General features: G+C 46.0%; 1 protein-coding gene and 1 pseudogene across 1 annotated transcript; both read right to left on the bottom strand.

The window, feature by feature from the left end:
- Nucleotides 1–4,808: 4,808 nt before the first annotated feature.
- LOC146021394 (arylamine N-acetyltransferase, pineal gland isozyme NAT-3-like) lies at nt 4,809–5,836 on the bottom strand. Its single transcript, XM_083155177.1, has one exon. The coding sequence runs from the start codon at nt 5,826–5,828 to the stop codon at nt 4,998–5,000; it is 831 nt and encodes a 276-aa protein (XP_083011303.1). The 5' UTR covers nt 5,829–5,836; the 3' UTR covers nt 4,809–4,997.
- A 9,431-nt stretch (nt 5,837–15,267) lies between these two features.
- Nucleotides 15,268–16,304, bottom strand: LOC146021081 (arylamine N-acetyltransferase, pineal gland isozyme NAT-3-like; annotated as a pseudogene).
- Nucleotides 16,305–24,582: the final 8,278 nt, after the last annotated feature.

The raw sequence follows: 24,582 nt of genomic DNA, 5'->3' as shown, positions 1-24,582 counted from the left end.
CATCAGTGACTTTTCCATCTAGTCCTGAAAACTGCCGACAGACTCTGTCGACTCCGGGGTTGACTACTCCCTGCTGCTCTCATAGTGACTACATCATCTGTCCTATACTTCCAGCAAGTACCCCGGGGCCTTCCCTCATCTGTCGACACCACGGTCGACATCTCACGTCGACATCCCCAGCAATTCCCAGATTGCACTTCCCTCATTGAGCTCTCCAAGTTCAAGTGTCATCACCCCAGCCTGCATCCAGAGGACCAGGGCAGGGGGCCGCGACCTGCCTGTCAGACGCAGCTAAGTCCAAAGCTCCTTGCGGGGCTCCCTGGTGAATACCGCTGGCAGGTTAGACTCCGCGCCCCTGTTTCTGGTCTCCGCCAACACTCTGGTTTGCTGTGCCCTGATCCCCCTGTTTATGTCCGTCATCAGACCTCCATCGTTCAACTATCCAGCGCCCTCCACTGGTCCACCACGGTTACAGCCGGGAACACAAAATACTCCTGCGCTGACAGCAGGAAGCAGAGCAAAAGAAATTCGGAAATTGGCACTTTTTTAATACTCAAGCTGCTCTGCAGGGGGGCATATATGACAAATTTTCAGAGGAATTTAGATTTGGGAAAGGGTGTCCTAGCTGAGTTGTTAATTACTGTGTGAAAATACCACTGTCCTGTAATTGTGGCTACATGCAGAAGCAGACAGTATTTACCCTGCATGCTATAACAATCAGGGTTGTCGACAGTTCTGCCGAGTCCCGTTAAACTGATGAGGTGTGGCCAACAGGAAGGGCGTGGTCAATGGTGGAGGCTGGCATTGTGGCATAGCTTATTTCATCACGAACTCTCCACCCCCAGTCCCAATCTGCTCCTACCTCCAACCTCTGTCTTCACAGCTCCCTCTCTCCTATATCTAGCAAGTTTGAAACCGATCAGTGTCCCTGCCAAAATTTCTTTCACTTTCTGTTATGACATCTTTTAGCACACCAAGTAGTAATTTGTTCCGTCAAGTTGTTTCTAATGATCACTGGTGGTACTTCACCTTATAGAGGTGAGGAGAAGTTAGCCTTTGCATAAACGATTGTGTCACTCCTACTCCAATCAGGCGGTTCTATCACGTAAAGCTGGCCATACAACTACAGATCGATTGTCAGATCTGGCTGGTTGGAACAAAAACCTGGTAGTAAAAATGGAGCCATCCTCATCTAGCCATCTCTGGATAGCTTTGGTGAGCCATGGCTCACCAAGTTCTATTGTTCTCAGCTGCAATACAATACATAGAACAATTCAGTAGGGGATTAGCAGAGTAATCCCATTACTCAATTAGGGGCAGATTTATTAAGATTGGTGAAGTGATAAAGTGTCTTATTTTTATCACTGGCTAATCAGCTCCTACCTGTCATTTTTCAAACCAAGCCTGTAACTTCACTGTTAGTAGCTGATTGGCCGGTGATAAAAACCAGACACTTTATCACTTCACCAAGCTAAATAAATCTGCCCCTGAATCCTATTAAAGTGCTAAATGCGGATGGCTCCATCTGTACCTGAGTGACAGTTTTCGGCAGTTTTTCAGCATTTCAAAGCAAATGGTCAACTGTCATTTGCTCTCATCCATTACCAGGTGTTTGTTCCTACCAAGCAGATTGGGCAATAAATCTGTAGATGTATGGCCAGCTTGACTCAGAGGTTCCCAAACTTTCCTAAAGCAGGGTGGCCTACAGAATCAGCATTTTTATCCATGGCACCTCTGGGGCAAAAGTATTATTATGGAGGATTTCAGCAATATGTATTAAAGTAATTTAGTTATGCTTCCCTTTCATAAATAAGGTAGGTTATGGTATTAGAGACAGGGCTGCACATGTTTGTCCACATATTTTTAACATGATATCTCTATCACTGTGGAGAACACAACAATTAATCCTATTCCACAAGCTCGCTGCCTAGGGGTCATCCTCGACTCTGAACTGTCCTTCATTCCTCACATTCAATCTGTCTCCAAATCATGTTACATGCACCTAAAAAACATATCCAAAATTTGTCTGTACCTTACACAAGACACTGCAAAACCTCTAATCCATGCACTCATTATATTACGCATTGATTATTGCAATGTTCTCCTTACCGGTCTTCCTAAGAAAAGACTCTCACTGCTACAATACATTGTGAATGCAGCTGCGAGGCTGATCTTCCTGGCTAGACGCTCATCGTCTGCTGATCCGCTCCGCCAGTCCCCCCATTGGTTGCCTGTATCTTACCGCATTCAATATAAAATACTTCTACTTACATATAAAGCCATCACTCTGACTACACCGACTTCTATCTCTTTGCTTATCTCAAAATATATCCCCACCCGACCTCTCCGCTCTGCACAAGATCTTCATCTCTCATCCACACTCATTACTCGCTCCCACTTACACTTGCAGGATTTTTGTTGGGCAGCACCCACACCCACCTTATGGAATGCCCTCCCACGCACACTAAGACTCTCCTCTAGCCTCCAAACTTTCAAGCGTTCCCTGAAAACTCACCTCTTCAGGCAAGCATATTATATTCAGGACCCCCACACAACCTACAGTAGCATTTACAGTATATCTAATTGCATCCCATCAGGACTGTCTTGTAACCTGGTGGGACTGCCTTGCTATGGAATTCTATCCTTATGTATCCCTCCTATTATCCCTATAGATTGTAAGCTTGCGAGCAGGGCCCTCCTACCTCCATGTCAGTTTGTATCTACCCAGTTTGTTTAATCAATGTTGTTTCCAATTGTAAAGCGCAACGGGAATCTGCTGCGCTATATAAGAAACTGTAATGGAATCTGCTGCGCTATATAAGACACTGTAATGGAATCTGCAGCGCTATATAAGACACTGTAACGAAATCTGCTGCCACTATATATAAGAAACTGTAAAGAAATCTGCTGCCGCTATATAAGACACTGTAACGGAATCTGCTGCCGCTATATAAGACACTGTAACGGAATCTGCTGCCGCTATATAAGACACTGTAACGGAATCTGCTGCCGCTATATAAGACGCTGTAATGGAATCTGCTGCGCTATATAAGGTGCTGTAACGGAATCTGCTGCGCTATATAAGACACTGTAACGGAATCTGCTGCGCTATATAAGACACTGTAACGGAATCTGCTGCGCTATATAAGACCCTGTAACGGAATCTGCTGCGCTATATAACAAACTGTAACGGAATCTGCTGCGCTATATAAGACACTGTAACGGAATCTGCTGCCACTATATAAGAAACTGTAACGGAATCTGCTGCCGCTATATAAGACACTGTAACGGAATCTGCTACCGCTATATAAGAAACTGTAACGGAATCTGCTGCGCTATATAAGACACTGTAACGGAATCTGCTGCGCTATATAAGACACTGTAACGGAATCTGCTGCGCTAAATAAGACACTGTAACGGAATCTGCTGCGCTATATAAGATGCTGTAACGGAATCTGTTGCGCTATATAAGAAACTGTAACAGAATCTGCTGCGCTATATATGACACTGTAATGGAATCTGCTGCACTATATAAGACACTGTAACGGAATCTGCTGCGCTATATAAGACGCTGTAACGGAATCTGCTGCGCTATATAAGACACTGTAACGGAATCTGCTGCTCTATATTAGACACTGTAACGGAATCTGCTGCGCTATATAAGACACTGTAACGGAATCTGCTGCGCTATATAAGACACTGTAACGGAATCTGCTGCGCTATATAAGACACTGTAACGGAATCTGCTGCGCTATATAAGACACTGTAACGGAATCTGCTGCGCTATATAAGACACTGTAACGGAATCTGCTGCGCTATATAAGACACTGTAACGGAATCTGCTGCGCTATATAAGACACTGTAACGGAATCTGCTGCGCTATATAAGACACTGTAACGGAATCTGCTGCGCTATATAAGACACTAACGGAATCTGCTGCGCTATATAAGACGCTGTAACGGAATCTGCTGCGCTATATAAGGTGCTGTAACGGAATCTGCTGCGCTATATAATACACTGTAAAGGAATCTGCCGCGCTATATAAGATACTGTAAAGGAATCTGCTGCGCTATATAAGACACTGTAACGGAATCTGCTGCACTATATAAGACGCTGTAACGGAATCTGCCGCGCTATATAAGACACTGTAACGGAATCTGCTGCGCTATATAAGACACTGTAAATAAATAATAAATATTTTATGTTTGGCGGCTGCCAGCTCTGTGACCAGAAATAATTGGATTTAGCCCTAGGCCTTCAACCTGTATAACCCCTGAGAGATTTTATTAGTCAGAGCCTTAAAATGATCTAACACTGCACAATAAAGGGATTTATATATCATATTGCTAAATAGTCAGAAATAGGACAAGTGGCAAATACCATTAAACTTGGTGTAGTTATTCTGTAGACTAAGTTACAAATGCCGGTACTTATGTAGTATCTGGGCGTCCGATTTAGAAATCGGATCGGATCGCATCGCATCGCATGCGACCAAATCGTATGCGATGCGATGGTCAAGATTTTTCCATAGGATTCAATGTTAAAATGGTCTGAGTCCATTTTAACATAGAATTCAATGGGAAAAAGGGGTCCTTTTCCTTTCCCCACTATCCAAGTGGGCATGGAGTTGGATATAAACCTGTGGCGAGCGTAGCGAGCCACCGAGCCCGAAGCGTGGCGAGCGGACACAGAATACTTTTTAAGAAATATGCGTCCCCTCGCGGGGCTCGCTTTGCTTGCCACGCTTCGGGCTCGGTGGCTCGCTGCGCTCGCCACCCTATATAAAATCAACTCTATGCCCACTTGGATAGTGGGGAAATGAACAGGACCTTCTTAACATTGAATCCTATGCAAAATCGAATCGCATCGCATCGCATCTGATTGTATGCCTTAAGGTAAGGCATACAATCACAAATTTGGACGCCCAGATACTACATAAGTACCCAAATGCCTTTTTATTTCCTTAATATGGTAAACTGTGTTTATCGCCTGAGGCCTCACTTTCCATCAGGGGAAGGAATCCACACCTCGTACTTTGGGACAAATGTTGCATTGAGCACGATCCCAAACTTCTCTCTGAGCACATCAGGGATCTCCTCATCGGTGAGTTCTTTAGTGGTCTTCACACTCCCACCACCCTTGGTATACTGTGTGCTGATCAACCTGCGCCCCATGTAGGTCAGTCTCCTGCCTAGTAAAGTTTGGGAACAGATAGTCTTGCAGACAAAGTTAGACCTAGGTGAGGTTTGGTGAAATTCAGACATTTCCCTGAAGTCCTCAAACTTCCTCTCTTCAAGGGTGAACTTGATCATCGTCCTCCACTTGTCGTCCTCCTTCTTCTCCAAGTACCACTCCTCCCCTTCCTGCAGTAAGTGAAACACGCCATTGTCCTGCTCCTCTTCCCACCCTGCCTCCAAGGGCAATGGATCCAGAATTCCATCACCGCAGCCAACGTCACAAAGCCACCGCCTGCCCTCCAACTCCACGGTCAGTAGCATGTGGTCAAATGGCGGTCCGTACATACCTGTGACCGTGTCTCTGAATCTGGCTGATAGCACCAGTGGCTGGTACCCCAGTTCCTGTAACACCCACAAGAAAAGACCATTGTTCTCATAACAATAGCCACCACGGTTTCTCAAAACAATTTTTTGATAAATCCATAAAGTGTCCAGGATAATTTTCTCCCCAATGTGTATACTGAGGCCCTCAAAAGGTATCGAGAGAAGGTGTTGGCGATGTAACTTCCGTAGTGTTAAAAGGGACGGTGAGGAGGATTTTGATATCGGTTCTGAAATTCCAATCCGCTGGAGATAGAGGTTCAAATCCATCACGTAAATGTCCTGAAACATAATATATAATAAGTTTGTAGTCTGCATTTTACACCATATTCTGAGCACATCTACTGGCAATGTATCGTATGCTTTTAAAATGCCTTTCCATGTGTGGTTGCATGGGAGGAATGGGCAGGGCCAGATTATGCAGGGACTCGGTTGGTGTAAAAGGGGCCAGCCCGGAATGTCCCTGCATAATCCTGGGACCATATTCCCAGGTAAATCCCTGCATTTTCTGGTGTGAAAGGGGTATTATTTTAAGTAGCTGGGACCTGCAGTGCTCTGAATACAGCCAGGCAACCCCCCACTCTCTGCCTGGCTGTCAATGGCTGTCACTTCTGCCCGGCAGCTGTCCCCCAGTTACTGCAAGCATGTATTCCCCCTTGGAAATGAGCATGTAATCCCACATGGCAACGAGCATGGAACCCCTGGCAATGAGCATGTAAGTAAACAGCAATTATGTAGCATAATGTTTTAGGCATTATGGTGTTTGACATAATACATAATGGAAATGATGGTGTGTGGTTTAACATGTAATGGGCATTATGGCGTAAAGTCCCTGTTTGTGAAGCATATTGTGAATTTTGGCTCAATCCATTTGGTATAGTGTGTATTTTGGCTCAATCCACGTGGCCTTAATCTGTGTGGCATAACGTGAATTTTGACTCAATCCGTGTGCCATAGTGTGAATTTTGGCTCATTCCATGTGGCATAATATGTGAGAGGCAAGTACAGTATAAGGGGGTTACTATTGTGTTGCATGATTTGTATACTAGGTGATTCATCGCGCACTACGGGCGCTCTTCACACCGGCGTAAGGGGCTGCGCCCCCTTAATTTGTGAACGCTTAGGTGACCACATAAAAGGTGCTGAAATGTTGTCTACCAAGTTTTGGCTTTCAGTATTCTTTTTATGACTGGAGTGCCGCCTCACTCAACAAGTATCTTAGGACATCGGCATCCTGCTCCTGCGGGTGCACCTTTGGAGGGCACCCGGCAATATATCTACCTGCATCCTGTGAGTGTGAGTGTCGAAATTTGTAATTATATATATATATATATATATATATATGCATTAAACTGCACCAGCACTTTGCTTAAATTTGAAGCCTTATATGTGAGGCCTGCTTTCGTGCGACCGTATAGAATGGACTCACCCCCCCCCCCCTTAAGGGGGTAACCCAGATTTGGGACACCGATTTTGCCAGGGAAGATATTGTGTGTGTGTGTGTGTGTGTATGTATATATGTATATTTGTGTTTGTATGTATTATATTTACATATATGTTATATTTTATGCCACTGCACTCTTTGACTGGAGGCCGTGCATATATATTGTCCGATTCTCTCAGTGCTGGCGATACATGGTCGGCACTGAAGCCTAAAGTCTACAGCCGCTGCTGGAAGGTAAGTATATTCTGTTTTCCCTCTTTTCTGTGCCAGGCCCTTGCATATGCCAACCTTTTTGCCATTTTCCACCCTGTACTAAACCCTTTGCATTTTTTCTATGCCAGCCCCCTGCCTTTTCCAACACACACACACACACACACATTTTATATATATATTATGACGACACTGCCGTGTTGAAACGTTGCTGTATCACCTTTTTGCTCACTAAAGATTTTGCTGAATATTATTGCTGGAGTGCTGCATTCTTTCTGATTGTTTGTATGCTGTGGCACTGTGCGGGCACACGCTAAGGAATATTGGGACGAGTGGCTGTGCTGGACTATATATATATATATATATATATATATATATAATAAAAAAAAATAATAAAAAAAACACTTACCCCCTCTGTGTAGAAGGAATTGAAGCCAGCACTCAGCGATGTAAGTGAAAAAACAAAATAGCTTTTATTGCAAACACATCATTGCAAAAAATGACAGCTGTAGAGACCTGACAGCCATTTCAACTGCTCCCAGGCAGTTTTCATCAGAGGTGGGAGCAGTTGAAATGGCTGTCAGGTCTCTACAGCTGTCATTTTTTGCAATGATGTGTTTGCAATAAAAGCTATTTTGTTTTTTCACTTACATCGCTGAGTACTGGCTTCAATTCCTTCTACACAGAGGGGGTAAGTGCTTTTGTTCATGTACCTATGTGCCCTGCACCAGCTCAGTTATTTCTTGAACATTTAGGAGTGCCTAACCTGCAAAAACCTGCTATATATATTATATATATATATATATATATAAATAAATATATATATATATACATATATACTGTATAATTAGTTGAAAGTATGGTACTTGTGTATTATCACGGCGCCCGACTACGCTACGTTTTCAGTGTAGGCTAAGATAACGTGTCAGGGTAGCCCAACAGCTGCCTCGCATAGTCAGCGTAGTGTCCCCGTAAGGCATCTAGTCACCGTACTGTCCCCGGGAGCTGCTGCTCTGTCCCCGGGGCCCCGGGCAAGCCTAGTGAGCGCCTCTCATACAGCGCCGGCGCCCGCATTATCCCCTTTCCGCCGGCGCTGTATGAGAGGCGCTCCATCTATCTGAGACGCAGGAGCATCTGAGACGCTTGAGCGTCGCAGTAAGTATTGCGGCAGGGTACAGCAACCCCGACAGGGTTGGGGGTTTGGTAGCGTGTGCGTTTCCTGCACAAAGGTGGGTGCGGCCGAAAGTGCGTCTCATGCACAATAAAGGAGGCATTTGCCAGTGCTCCATCTTACATACTGGCAAAGGCCTCCATTTGAATCCCCCACTATCCACGCCAGCCCGAAGCGTGGCAAGTGCAGCGAGCCCCGCGAGGGGATGCGTTACGCGTCCTCCCGACATTTTACCCCGACATACCCCCACTATCCACGTCGGCGTGGAGTTGACTCTATAAAGTGTGGCGAGCGCAGCGAGCCACCGAGCCCGAATTGTGGCGAGCACAGTGGATTACTTTACATGTAATCCACGTCCACTCTCCACGCTTCGGGCTCGGTGGCTTGTTAATATAAACGCTTTATAAAATCAGCTCCACACCGATGTGGATAGTGGGGGTATGAAAAGGTCGGGAGGTAACGCGTGCACTTGCCACGCTTCGGGCTGGCGTGGATAGTGTGGGTGTTTCAGGAACACATTCACACCTGCCATATCATACATCTGAGACAGTAATGACAACATGTGTTCACTGGTAACTGGATTTTAGTGAATAATATACGCTGAATCTGACAGGGACGCTGACTATGCTGGCTGCGGAAATACTACAGGGACACTGACTACGCTGGCCGCGAGAACACTACGCTGTGACAGGGATGCTGACTACACTAACTACACTAAGAGGCCGCGGGAACACTACGCTCCTTCTGACTGACTACGCTAACTACACTGGGTGCGCGAACACTACGCTGATTCTGACAGGGACGCTATGCTAACTACGTAACGGGCGCCGTGCTATTACACAAGTACCACAAGTATTTACACAAATAGAGACACACCCATGAGCAGACCACCCACCCAGAACACTGGTCACGCCCCCTACATTATTAGGTGCTGGCCACAACCCCTATTATTGCGCATAATAGGCCCTTGATAATTTTCAGCTCCTGGCCCATTTACACCTTAATCTGGCACTGCCTACTTCTGTCTCAAAAGCTATCCCCACCCTTATTTTTTCCCAGCCAACGTTCCATTGTATCTTGGTAGCTCCCCTTCCATCTTACCCTTCTGTCTCTCCTGCCCCCTGTCTTTCTTACCATCTCTGCATTGCCACTCCTCTCTACAGCCAGCCAGCCCCCATATGACACACCATTTATTTATTTTCTTGCAGCTCCTCACTTGCTGTGACTCTTCTGTTTCACCAGTGCAGCAAGATGTGTGACATCACGTACACGGGACAAAAAAAGAAAAGAAAAATGTAATCCCATTGATGTCATGGGCAGCAGAGGTGAATGGAGCCAGCAGCAGAGGGGACTAGAGGCAGGCAGGACCTTTCTCTCTGCTTGAGTATATTCCCATCTGTCCCACCCTGATGGTGGCCCTGGCTGTTGCCACATAACAATCTTGCTGAATAATGACTCCTTCTGCTGCGAGTAACTGTCGGTATATAGGGTGAAAAGGTTCTGTCTGTACAATATCCAATGTCCTTGTTCTGCTGGACATTTCGAAGAAAGATCCACAGTATGTAAGTGTAATATGTATTTTCTATATAATAGCAGACAATGATCTTAACTCACCTTCCCGATTACAGAGTGTGTGCTGTGCGCTGCAGTCACTGGACCCTGTGAACCTGAGGTTGCAGATTCCACCTGGAAGTTATCTTGTAAAGTATTTAACTCATCAAGGTCACTTATTGGCTGAGCCTGGTTACATACACGTTTACACAGGGCTTAAAGTGGTCATGGAGAGGTGGTGGAACTCATTTCCCCTGCCATCGCCCCCCCAAATTAGGTGAACTTGGGCCAGTGCCAGGACTTCTGGCACCCCCTGCAAACTATAAGTTTTATGAAGGGACTGTGGTCATACAATTGTACCCGAATTTCTATAATTTCACACAGTAGCACAATCACATTCACATTACACCACATGTAAATCCCCTTACTCACTTTTCATGTTGTGCTGCACAGTAGGGCAGTACAGTACTCTGTACAACATGTTATGCTGCACAGTAGTGCAGTACAGTACTCTGTACAACATAGTAGCATTGCTTATACACAATGTCCATAGTAGTACAACCCCTTACACATAATGCCCACAGCCAGGGCCGGATTTAAGTGGGGGCACGGGGTCAGTACCCCTGGGCCCCCCTGTGGTATGTATGTAGCTAATGGTTTTGTGTATGGGAGTGGGGTAGTGATGCAGCTTCACCTATCTGCCATTGTGACAATGATTAATGGTGCTGAGCATCAGGAGTCAAGGCACACTGACTACACCAATGTGCAGTGCATTACTGGGAGTTGACTAAGTCCCATAAGACTTTGCACACAAGAGGTCAGAGGCGGAGAGGCTTGTGCTGAGCTTTGCTTGGTGGAGCTCATCATATGCTTCTCAGGCCCATGAAGGATGGCAGCAGCAGCTGCCTTGTCATGGGAGGGTTTTTAATCAGAGGCAGCGCTGAGCCTGTCAGGGCTCCTACAGAGTAAGGTACAGTGGGACAAACACAGGCTGCAGAAATGCAACAAAGAAATATATGAATATTGACTGCACCTTAAACATCCAATAGACTACCAATCTACATACAACAATACAAAGAAAGAGGTGGTCATTGGCGCTGTGTCCCCGATGTGTTGAACTCGTTTGAAGCCAAGGGTCCCCAACACTTAATGGACTCCTCTGTGGGACTTTTCCTTCCGTCTAGTCGTTTTATCTGAACACTGCTGACTGACCTGGAATTAAAGCCGTATGTTCATATAGGGGTTTCTTTGTCCTTTCTTCTATTTATCCAGGACCTCAGTCTTCAGTGTTCACATAGAGACGGTACAAGTGGTATGTGGGGCATAAGCACACTGACCTGTTACTCACGCCCTATGTACATATAAAGGTTTCTTTTCAATCTTCAAAAACTTGCCAATTCCCTATGTTCCTTGAATGGTTTATTTTTCCGGATCGACTCTCAGTTGTTGATATTAAAGAGAGATCCAGTCCAATCTTCCATATAGACAACAAAATTTTTTTTATTTTCCATACGCAATAGTCCATAAAATCACATTAAAAAATACAGATAAAAACTGAAAACGTGACACCAGATGTTTGGGATATTTCCAGGGTGCCTTCCTATCCGGATGGAAGAGCTTCCCCAAAAACTGCAGATGACTTCCAGCAAGCTCACCAAAAACATCCAGGTGTCTTCCTCCACCCACCAACGCGTTTCAGGCTACACTGAGCCCTCTACCCCTGATTATTCATGCATGCTGCTTTTTATTGCATATGACTGCTTCCTACCGAACTGACAACTGGACTCTAATGCGTGTCAGCTCACACGCTAATTTGATTGCTGCAGTTGATGACTAACCTCAAAAGCTTTTCTAACAAACGCTGAATATCCCTCACTAAACCTTGCTGCACCTACTGGCCTCATTCCAACGGAGTCTCATTTATTTCCTGGAGCCCATCATCTGACTTCATCGCTGGGACGCCAGGATACATTGTTTCATTATAGGCTTATTAACTCAGGCTACAGTATAAATGTTTTATTAGCTTTCCATTTCTGTTTTTATACCCTCCTACAATTGTTTTTAATTACTTGTCAATGTCTATGAATTTACATAAAATGTATTGATATTTTAAAGCGTGTCCCGGATCATTGTGGTCTAAATATATTCAATTACTGAATATTCAGCAGCGCAGTGTAAATTGCTCTTTCTCTTTGTATTGTTCTTATTTGGAGCCTAGCAAGAATTATTGTCCTAAACTATATACACTGATTATACCTAACAGGTCTTTCCCACCCTCTTTTATCCACATCCAGGAGTCAGGCTGCAGTTACACAGACCCGCCAGAGGTGGCTTGTAACAGTTATCCGTATGCTTAGATCAGTGAGATGTTGGCTAAATCTCTCAGGAGGCTTGAATATGCCAATTCCTATGGGCTACAGATTGCATAATTTAGAAGAAATGGATCTGTAGGATCCTTCCCCGGTTACGGCCACTTGACAATGCACAGTAGGCCAGCAGGGGTCCTGCAGCACAAAAAGTTAATGTTCCTTCCCACACAGGAAAAATGTGTCAGGGGACCTGAGTCACAAGGACTTTCCCTTGTTGCTCGCTTGGAACTCATGCAAAGCCATACCGCCAGCATAACCCTTCCATCTGGGCTGGAAGTGCTGCTGGAATGAGCGTTATCAAAAATCATCTGATCATGTGGCAACCCCACTGCATGCTGGATCCTAGTGACTCTGGAAATGACACCAGCTTCCACAGACAACAGGTCTGCACCTTTATGTGCACTTTGGGACCTGTAGACTTTTATTTCTCCTTTTTATATAGCTTACTACCATAGTAATATTGTCAGCGTATACAGGGCTGGATTTAGACATAGGGCACCGTATTAAAGGAGGGTGTTCTCGCTCGGCTGCACCAGATTCAAACGGGTGTGGTATGGCGCTCCGACAGGGGGGATCCCGACAGTCAGTATCCCGACGTCGGGATCCTGACTGCCGGTGCTCCAACAGGGGGGTGAGTGCAAAGTAGCTCCTTGCGGGCACGCTGCAGGCTCGGTGGCTTGCTATGCTCACCACAGGTTCTATTCTCCCTCTATGGGGGTCGTGGACCCCCACAAGGGAGAATAGGCCCTGTGAGTTGGGATCCTCCCTGTCGGAAGCACTGGAAATCAGAATCCCGCCATCATCCGGCACCCATTCAAACAGTAAGAAGTTTTATTGGCAACAATGTCCAGCTCTGCACTACACAGGACAGAGAAGAAACTAATCTAAATCTCCCAGCAGCTATTGCTTGCATAATGTGTAATGGGCACAACTGTAGGCATAAAGTGTAATGGGCCTAACAACTGTGGGCATATTGTGTAAGAGGAGCCACAACTATGGGCATAATGTGTAAGCAGAACTACAACTGTGGGCATAATGTGTAAGAGGAATTACAACTATGGGCTTAATGTGTAAGGGGGGCTACAACTGTAGGTATAGTGTGTAAGGGGAACTACAACTGTTGACATAATATGTAAGGGGCAAGACAATTGTGGACATAATGTGTAAGGGGAACTACAACTATGGGCATAATGTGTAAGAGGAATTACAACTGTGGGTATAGTGTTAAGGGAACTACAACTGTGGGTATAATATGTAAGGGGCAAGGGAACTGTGGGCATAATGTGTAACAGGAACTACGACTATGTGCATAATGTGTAAGGGGCACTACAACTGTTGGCATAATGTGTAAATGGCTCTACAACTATGGGCTTAATGTGTAAGGGGGGCTACAATTGTGGGCATAATATGTAAGGGGCAAGGCAACTGTGGGAATATTGTGTAAGAGGAACTAAACTGTTGGCATAGTGTAGGAGGAACTACACCTGTGGGCATAAGGTGTAAGGGGAACTTCAACTGTGGGGAAAATTTGAAAGGGGCACAACTGTGGGTATAGTGTAAAAGGAACTACAACTGTGGGCGGCAAGCTAATCCAGCAGCCCTGCAGCCTAGCCCTTCCCTAATGTAGGCAGCCTAACCCTCCCCTCTTGCAGCCTAACTATCCCTTCCTGCAGACTAACCTTAATATTGTCTTTAACCTGAATGTCAACTTGTCACACGTCGACATTGTGAACATTCTAACATGCTCCATATCAATTTTCTTATAGTAATATTTTGATTGTTGTCATGGTGACTGCATGCCATTCCCCGACGCTCACCTTGATCGAACAAAAATATTAGCCAATTGCAATTATTTAGACTATTGCAGAACAGTTTCCGTGTGTGTCGACAGATACCATCCACGTGGATAAGGAAATTAGAGCATTTAACACTCACATATATTTATGCATATTACCCGTATATGCCGGTGTATCGCCAGCTCAGGAAACCATTCATTCCCCAGCTGCAATGTACGACAAGCCCAGTCAGCCAGTACATACTGGAAATCATAGTTCATCTTATCTGGAGAACACGACGTGGTTGTTTGTGACATGTACATTACAGTATGTACAGGGCAAAGTACAACCAGACCCATGTGAGTATTTCTACACCTGAACTTCCCCAGGTTATGGAGTGCAACTTCTATGGAACCCTGACCTAAGTAGAGGAGGGGGAGGTTCCACCTTCCCTGAAAAAGTTACATGTGTTGTACCCAGTTATCACCACTAGGTGGTACATACGTACCCTTATAAACTTTGTCTATGAGCCCTACAAATATCTACAGCAACAAAGCCACATTTACCTGGACGGAATAAAGTCAATGACATTTTAAGAAACCCCATTGTTATTAATTTATGCAGCGCAGACTACGGTAATAATACTTTGGGTTTATTCTGGTTGATTGATCAGCCTTGCGAGTCCACCAAACCCCACCTTGCGAAAGGTGGCTGCCCCCCCCCAAAAAAAAGTATTAACCCTTTGCAATCCAATTTTTTTATTTATTTTTTTTGCAATTCAAACAGTGTGGTTTAAATTAATTGTAGTGGAAAAAAATGGTCTACATTAAATGTTGAACGATGTTAATGTTCTTATTTTAAAGTGGCTCAACCACTGGATCTGCTACTAGCGCTAGGGCTGTTGAGCCAGACTAGGCAATGGACCTGAAAGGTTTAATATATCCTATATAATAAAAGGCCAATGTTGTACCTCACCTTTATGGGGGAATTCAAGTATAGTGCGCACCTGCGGACACTAGATGGAGCAATTGAAATATATCCATTATGATGCCACATTGTAATGCACTTTACCATACATTCATATTCCCACCAGGCTATACCTAAATAATGATGACAATAATACCAATTTCTGATTTCGACCATTTTATGTTACTAGATATTGTGCAGTAAAATGTAAGATCCAACACAACACAGAAAAATTATTTATAGCTCATATTACATATTAGTTTGAAGAATGACAAATAGTAAAAAAACATTCAAGTCATATAAAGTCAGTATATAATAAGGTCTAAATTACAAATGCCTTTTTAGATATTTAATATGATTATTGTTTATCTCCTGAGGCCTCACTTTCCATCAGGAGAGGGAATCCAAACCTCGTCCTTTGGTACAAATGTTGTACCCAGAACAATCCCAAACTTCTCACTGAGCAACTCAGGGATCTCCTCATCCGTGAGTTCTTGAGTGGTCTTCACACTCCCACCGGCCTTGGTATACTCTGTACTGATCAACCTGCGCCCCATGTAGGTCAGTCTGACCCGTGGTAGTTGTAAAGTACAGAGAGATTTGCAGACAAAGAGAGCCCTTGGTGAGGTTTGGTGAAATTCGTTCACATCCCTGAAATCCTCAAATTTCCTCTCTTCAAGGATGAACTTATATAGACTTCTCCACTTGTCGTCCTCCTTCTTCTCCAAGCACCACTCTTCCCCTTCCAGCAATAAATGAAAAACGCCGTTGTCCTGCTCCTCTTCCCATCCTTTCACCAAGGGCAAGGGATCCAAAATTCCATCTCCGAAGCCAACATCACAGAGCCACCTCTGCCCTCCAACTCCACGGTCAGTATCATGTGGTCAAGTGGCGGTCCGTACATACGGTACCGGAGTCCCTGGCTCTGGCTGATAGCACAGTCGTCTGGTACCCTAGCTCTTGTAACACCCACAAGAAAAGGCCATTGTTTTCATAACAATAGCCCCCACGTTTTCTCAGAACAATTTTTTGATAAATCAATGAAGTGTCCAGGATAATTTTCTCCCCAATGTGTATACTGAGACCCTCAAGAGGAATAGAGAGCAAATGGTGGCGATGTAACTTCCGTAGCTTTGGAAGGGACGGTGTGGAGGATTTTTGTATAAGTGACTGATGCTGGGTTGGACAGGTGCCTTTTTGCATATCCGATCTTGACAGTCTAAGTTTGCACATTGATGGTCCAAGTAGAGTCCCATGCATTTTGAACACATTTCTACTTGTGACTAGGGGAGAAATACGGAAACTTTACGAGGGTGTCAATGCTTTACGCAATGTGAAAACTTGTACTGAAGCATAAATGTGCCTGTTTCGTGGTGTTTGTTTTGCATAAAGCGCAGGTTGGCACAAGAGCACACAGATGATATCAAGCTTTGGATGGGGGGTGGGTGCACCGGAGATATGTGGACATCTTCTATACAAGGGAAAATATGCATACAATGCAAGAGCAGTTACTTTGTGTCTGAGGCTTGCCTTATTAGGTAAGCTTATGTCAATTTGTCAAGTATATGCCTCTACGTGCTACATATGTACATACTAAAAAGGCATTTGTGGCAAGAGTTGATCAAATCTTGGTATCTTGACTGGTTTGCCCAATACTTATGCCTGGAAAGACAAAGCGATTAAACAATCATACGTGCTTATTTTAAATGGAAGAATAATTATGTAAAATACAATTTGATTTAAACCCGATCGCTGGGCTGCTAATTTTCAGGGCCCTGTGATCAGGTATACAACGCCACGCCAGAGTAAAATCCAAACCCGTGCAAGCCTGCAAATTGCTTAGCATGGCTTGTGAAAATTAGCTGGATTGGGGATTCGCCAGCAAATCCATTTGCAAGCCGCTTACCATCAAATGATTTCCCCAGTGAGTTCAATCTGTGCAGAGCAGGGGCGGATTGGCCCACCAGGAAACAAGGCCACTCTTTAAAAAGGGGCTGCAGCACTTTGCCCAAATCCAAAATGGCCACGGGAGGCTGCTGTGCATGCGCACACAGCACCTCCCAGGGCCTTCAAGCTGCTGCTCAGCACCTCACAGAAAGAAGAAGCAGGGGAGCCACCCCCCGCATTGCATACCACCCCCCCCCCCTGCATTACATACGGTCGCACCCACCCCCCTCCCGGAATCAAGTCCCAATCCGCCTCTGGTGCAGAGCCTAGAACTTGCTCAGTGGCTGCGATAGAAGCTGTCAGATTGGCACACCTGCTTTTCCCTGACACTTCCAGCCACGTACTATGGGCCGTATGCATGCCAAGTCTATCAATATATCCCAGCCTGCGAATTCACAGCTGTGCAATCAGGTCAGACTCCAACCCATAGACACAAAATGCATTGGGGATTTAGAGATAAATGCATATCTCTGCTTGCACTGGTTGCAGCTATACATGTGCTTAAGAAAGCAATGGTTATATTTGTCAGCATAAATTTGAAGCAACCATCTGAAATCATCCATATCTGTGACTATGCTCATCTCTAAATAGTCCACAATTCATTCTATATGCCCTTGGCACCCTTATCATTTTTGCAAACATTTAGTGGCCTTCCAGTTACACCCACTTAAAGATGTATTTGAGATGTGCGTCTGAATGACCCATACTTGAGGGCACTGCTGAGATCAAGATGACTGAACCGTCTGATGAAGGAATTCACAGATATAGAAAAGATTAATAAGAAAGAAGTGGGATCAGAAGGTTAAATATCAACATATATCCATAATGATTGCCTTTATCTCTTTCTGACCATTCCAAGTGAATGAGGCCACTGGAAAGTGATGTGGACTAGGAATGCTGTTGTAGAGGACACAACCCGTTAAACATTAAATCCAATACCAGAATGACCCTGTACAATCTTGCTTTCCTTCCGTGGACTTCATTAGTATGGCTATCCTTAGTTTTTCCACGAAGGGGCCGGTCCTAGCTATTACAAGTGGTTCCTGATAGCTATTGGTGAACTGGTTGATTCCTGCAGGTGAAAAATGAGTCACGATACTACCTACAATTTGGAAGCTGTTAAGGAATAGAGTTTTTGTTTAGAGTCTGAAAAGTTATGCCACAGAAATAAGGCAGTCATATCAAAGATGCAAATCAGCTGCAGCACAAGACTACATAAAAGGAGACACTTGTGGAGGATGCTGTAGACCAGGCATGTCCAACGTTGGCCCTCCAGATGTTATGAAACTACACATCCCAGCATGCTTTGCCACAGTTTTGCTATTAGAGAATGCTAAAACTATTGCAAAGCATGCTGGGATGTGTAGTTTCAAAACATCTGGAGGGCCAACGTTGGACATGCCTGCTGTAGACCTACTCAGGGGGCGGATCTAGACCTTTCTTCTAGGGGGGGGCGGTTTTACAGATGCCATCGACCATTCGAAATCATCGATGGTTCATGGTCGATGTTGAGTACTTTTGCCATCGATGGGGGAGAACCAGATGGTTTACCTCCATCTATGGAATAGCAAAACGAAGTTTGATTTTTTTTTCAAAGTGCCGGGACATGGAGCATAGCTCCACCCCCGACACCTGCAAAGCCCCGCCCCCTGTGTTTTGATTGGCCCACAGGCCAATCAATCAAATACAATGGATGACCATCGATATGTAAAAATATCGATGGTCATCCATTGCATAGTTAAGCACTATCGATGGCCAGTTGCAGAATTGCCATCAATGGCAACGATGGCCATCCCTAGGCGGTTTACTGCTTAATCTTGACCCTCCCCTCTCCGGTCCCAACCCCTCCCCTTCCCAGTCCCAACTCCTCCCCTTCCCAATCTCAACTCCTCCCCTTCCCAATCTCAACTCCTCCCCTTCCCTGTCCCATCCCCTATTAACAAATTGTCCAGCAACATAATTATATACATAACATAATTGTGTGATCACGATGCAGAATTAACCCCTTTGCAGCAGAGGACCTTTTATAGATAGGAGTCTTGCTGTAAATGAAGCAGACTATAACTTTCCTCTGTATCTCACCCCCTCCTGCTGAGAATACACAGCAGCAACTTCTTTTTCCTTACTGAAATCTGGATGGCAGCCCTCCTCCCTCCATCCTTGTGGAACAAGACAGCAGCGTGCCAAATATGCACCCCTTCCTGCCCTTGCCCAACTTACTGCCTCCTCAGCCAGCACCCCGGGTGGAGTAGAGTCAGATCATGATGACCGCAAGCAGACAGACAGTGCGGTCAGAGCGGTGGCTGTGTGCTGACTTCCTCATAGCGGTGACCACTGTCACGCTATGAGGAAGTCAGCACACAGCAGCCGGTGTGTGTGCTCCTGTCCCGCCCCGGCTGCATTTCACAGCCACCTCCGTCAACCGTCCACCTAGGGATGGCCATCGACCATCAATGATTCAAAATCATCGATAGTTCATGGCCGATGTCGAATACTTTTGCCATTGATGGGGGAGAACCAGATGGTTTTTCCTTTTCAAAGTGCCGGGACACGGAGCATAGCTCCGCCCCCTGACACCCGCGAAGCCCCGCCCCCGTGTTTTCATTGGCCCACAGGCCAATCAATCAAACACAATGGATGACCATCGATATGTAAAAATATCGATGGTCATCCATTGCATAGTTTAGCACTATCGATGGCCTGTTGCAGAATTGCCATCGATGGCAACCATCGATGGCAATGGCAACAATGGCCATCCCTACGTCCACCCATCAGTGAAAGGACTGGCGGCAGTCTAGGAGGGGCGATCGCCCATTCGCCCCCCCCTTTAAATCCGCCCATGGACCTACTGCGGTTTTCCAGCTGCCACATTCCAAGATCTGCTACAGTGGAGATTGAGCTGCCTCAAGTTGTGTTAGTCTGACCATATTCCTGCAGAGTATTGCTCTCCAAGTGTGTACTCCCTTCCCTGCAGAGTAACACTCCTTTCCAGTGTCCCACCTTCCTGCAGAGTATCACTCTCCCACTAATGTTCCCCCTCCCTGCAGAGTATCTCTCTTTGTGTACCCTCTTCCTGCAGAGTATCGCTTTCCCTTTGTGCCCCCTCTCCTTGAAGAGTTTTGCTCTCCCCTGTCTGCCTTCAAAAGTATCAATTTCCCCCCAGTGTCCCTCCTCCCTGCAAAGTATCACTTTCCCTTTGTATCCCCATCCCTGTAAAATATTTCCCTACCTCATGTCCCCTCTCCCTGCAGAGTATCACTCTAGGCCCTGTCTCTACTCTACGGGGGAAATTTACTAAGATGGGAGTTCTATTTCAGATGGGCAGGGATCAGGATAGGAGTCAGCACAGGGGGCATGGTGCTTGCGGTCACGTCATCGGGCCCTCTCATGTCGCCCACTTGTGCTCTGTAAGTGGGAAGGTGGTCGGCAAGGGCTGTGGAAGACTTGCCCACCTGTCCACCACTGTCAGCGTGCATTTGCGCCAGCCCTGTACCTGGGCAGGAGATCTGCAGTCAGGAGGTCTGCCGACACACTCGGACCACCTATGCCATATACAAGCAATCAGGTGAGGATCATTTGGTCATAAGTCGACCACTGTTGGTTGACAGGCAATAGGTCAACATGATCTAGATCAATATTGAAAAAAGGTTGACACAAGCAAAAGGTCAACATGAAAATGGTCAGCACAGTAAAATTTGACATGAGTTTGTCACCTTTTTTGGGGGTCGAAATCTGCCAACTGACACCGTATAAGTAACCCTAATACTTCCTGCACTACTGTAATCTAACGCTATGCCCACATGGATCGGAGTAAGAAGTCCGTAAATTTTTAAAAAAAAACACACATGAAACTCATGTCGACCTTTCCATGTGTCAACCTTTTGTCTGTTGACCAATAGCAGTCGAGCTATTGACTGTTAACCTAATACCGTTACATCCACAATAAAGTGTACTCCTCTAAATAGTGGCTCAAAGTGGCATATCAGAATCAGCTGTATTGGCCAGGTGTACTCGCGTATACTAGGAATTAGATTCTGATTGCTGTACAACAGCCAGTTAGGTAACAGTTCAACAGTGACCGTACAGATATACATAACACATACAGGTATACACTAGCCGTATCCTGGGGAGGGTGATGTACATGTACAGGGGAGACAAAGGAACATATATTTGCTGGGCAGAACAGCGCCTAGGCAGCCATCCGCGGAGCTACTTGGTTGCTGCACCAGCCAGATAGGTAAAAACAAGGAAACAGTACAGATGAGGACACGACAGGGGAGACATGGAGAACATAAAAAGCAGGCTGAGCGGCACAGATCCTAGGCAGCAATGAGGGGGCTCAACAGGCCACCTCCCCTTCAGCACCCACATGAGTCAGCCAGCATGGATGGACAGCATGTCAGGGGCCCTGGTTGGGGCCACGGCTGGAGGGAGAGCCGGCGAGGGGAGAGGGAGAGCCGGCGAGGGGAGAGGGAGAGCCGGCGAGGGGAGGGGAGGGGGAGGGGGAGGGGGAGAGTCAGTGAGGCCTAGGGCTGGAGTTGGGCCCTCTTTGGACTGGGGTCTACCACCACTGCCTCCCAATAGTGGATAGTGATCTGCACTCACCTTCCTGATGACTGTGTGTGCTGCAGTCCCTGGGAACCTGTTAGACAGCAAATTCCCCCCAGCAGTGTTCATGTATAGAGTCCTGTGCTTAACTCTATCACTTCCAGTCACATACTGTATATGCTGAGCCCGGTACTTGGGAGTGTTTTCACCACACTGCAAGTAAATGTGTTTGCACAGGGGAGTTCTTAGATATAGTATGTATATAGGGGAGTTCTTATACTGTGTATATGATTTTTATAGGGGAGGTTGTTTTTTTTGTCTGAAGCCAGGTGCACGCTGGAGCGGTGCCGACACGATATGCCGTTTGGTAAAGAACCACATAAGAGACATTGATACAGCCAGATCCACATTGAAAAACCTATGTTCACCATTAAAGAACCTCAATGGTATAATTATGTACAGGGGCGGATCCAGGATAAAATGACAGGGGGGGCCCCATGATAAAAGAGGGTTTAGGTGGGGGAGGGGCGGTGTTAGTGGTGCCAGTGTACATGCTAAGAGAGCGGCAGAGAGAGGGTGGGAATGGGATTAAAAATAGGCCCTGGCATTTAAAGTACGCAGGCCCACCATGGCGAAAAAAAGTGAAGGATGTAGTTGTGCGCTCCGGAAAAGGGTGTGTGGCCACTCAACAGGGGGCGTGTCCTTGAGTGTAGTGTACCACACCATATACAACTTCTACACATTATGCAACAAAATACTAGACCCCATTATACTTGCCCCTTACACATGATGCCAAATGGAATGAGCCAAAATTCACATAATGCCACAGAGATTAAGCCAAAATTCACAATACGCTTCATAAACAGGAACATTGTCCACCAAAGGCGCGCATTAAACATTTACACCATAGTGTCCAATACACGTTAAGCTACACGCCATTATGTCCATTATGTATTATGCCAAACACCATAATGCCTATTAAAAATTATGCTACATAAGTGCTGCTTATCTACATGCTCATTGCCAAGGGTTCCATGCTCTTTGCCAGAGTTCCATGCTTGTTGCCATATGGGATTACATGCTCATTGCCAAGGGGGAATACATGCTCGCGGTAAATGGGGGACAGCCTCCACCAGGCAGAAGTGATAGCCACTGACAGTGGCAGAGCCTGGCTGTATTCAGAGCACTTCAGGTCCCGGCTATTTGAAATAATACCCCTTTCACACAAGAAACTGCATTCCCAGGTTGGCCCCTTTTACACCAGCCTAGTCTCTGCATTTTCTGGTGTGAGGGGGAGAGAAAACCACCCCCCCCCCCCCCCCCTTTAACAAGTTATCTAATTTAACCGGCTATATCTTCGGAACCAACTGACCCATTTACATGAGACAAGTATCATATTGAAAAACTTTTGAGTGGGCTTTGAATGATTTTGGTCCAGTGAAACTGGAACGTTTGGTTCCAGAGTAATCTGCCCTCAAAGAACATGAACAGCCATGAAATTACATTTCAAAAATAAAAAAATCGGTTTACACGCAATATCTCTGGAATCGATTGACCGATATGGACCAGACTGGTATCATATTGAAGGCCCAGCGATTTGAAATTGAATGAGATCAACCACAAGCTTCTGTCATGCCAGAAGGGGAACTGGCAGCCCTCGGAACCGGGTGGGGGTCAGAATTGAAGAGTCCCATATTATCCTATGGGGAAAAAACGTTACAGCTTTGCCAGGCGATATCTCCGGTTCCCGGGGGGCTAGAGACACGGGGCTGGGCTCGTTGGAAAGCCCTGGTCCTCAGGTACAAAATAAATGACAGGGGGGCACGTACCCAGGTGCCTCCCCCCCCTGAATCCGCCACTGATTATGTACCACTAGAAGGGAGACAACTTGAATACCAGAACATGTCTCTAAAGCCCCATACACACGGGGGGATATATCGCTCAGTGTCCCGTTTGCATCAGCGACCAGAGATGGTCGCTGATGAAAAAGAAACTACCGGGGAGCCCGGCAGTGGTAATCAGCTGGTCGCAGGAGCATGTTCCTGCGACCAGCGATCACCACAGGGGTAAAAATGGGAGCGTGCATCTGGCGGTATATCACTGGTGCACACTCCCATCGCTTGCAATATGGTCGCTTAGCGACCATATTGTCCGCGATATTAGACATAATCGCCCCCGTGTGTACACAGCCTAATGCCTCATTGTGCAGTAATTTGCAATGCACTTATTTCTAACTTAAATCATACTTGCCTACCTGACCCTCTCCATGCGGGAGAAAATGCTCTGTTCCTGGACTTCCCCGGTAATGTATGATTGCCATCACCTGTGGGGAGCTAGGTAATTGATAAGAAAGGTGTCACCACAGGTGATGGCAATCCTACATTACCAGAGAAGGCCAGGAACAGAGCATTGTGTCCTCCTGGAGAGGGGCATGCTGGGAGGTATGGATAATGTATGATTGCCAGCACCTGTGGGGAGCCAGGTAACTGATAAGAAAGGTGTTTCCCCACAGGTGATGGCAGTCATACATTACCAGGGAAGCCCAGGAGCAGAGTATTGTGTCCTCCTGGAGAGGGGCATGCTGGGAGGTATGAATAATGTATGATTGCCAGCACCTGTGGGGAGCCAGGTAACTGATAAGACAGGTGATACCACAGGTGCTGGCAATCATACATTACCAGGGAAGCCCAGGAACAGAGCATTGTGTCCTCCTGGAGAGGGGCATGCTGGGAGGTATGGATAATGTAGGATTGCCATCACCTGTGGGGAGCTAGGTAACTGATAAGAAAGGTGTCACCACAGGTGCTGGCAATCATACATTACCAGGGAAGCCCAGGAACAGAGCATTGTCTCCCTCATGGAGAGGGGCATGCTGGGAGGTATGGATAATGTATGATTACCAGCACCTGTTGGGAGCTAGGTAACTGATAAGAAATGTGTCACCACAGGTGCTGGCAATCATACATTACCAGGGAAGCCCAGGAGCAGAGCATTGTGTCCTCCTGGAGAGGGGCATGCTGGGAGGTATGGATAATGTATGATT

Source organism: Crinia signifera, chromosome 7, assembly GCF_055691185.1.
Source record: "Crinia signifera chromosome 7, ASM5569118v1, whole genome shotgun sequence".
Taxonomy (NCBI): Eukaryota; Metazoa; Chordata; class Amphibia; order Anura; family Myobatrachidae; genus Crinia; species Crinia signifera.
Note: the sequence above shows the minus strand (reverse complement) of the source record. Positions and strands in the feature narration are given on the sequence as shown.

What these genes read in the sequence shown, in the direction of transcription:
- LOC146021394 (XM_083155177.1), bottom strand. Translation starts at nt 5,828, where the DNA reads ATGGATTTGAACCTCTATCTCCAGCGGATTGGAATTTCAGAACCGATA.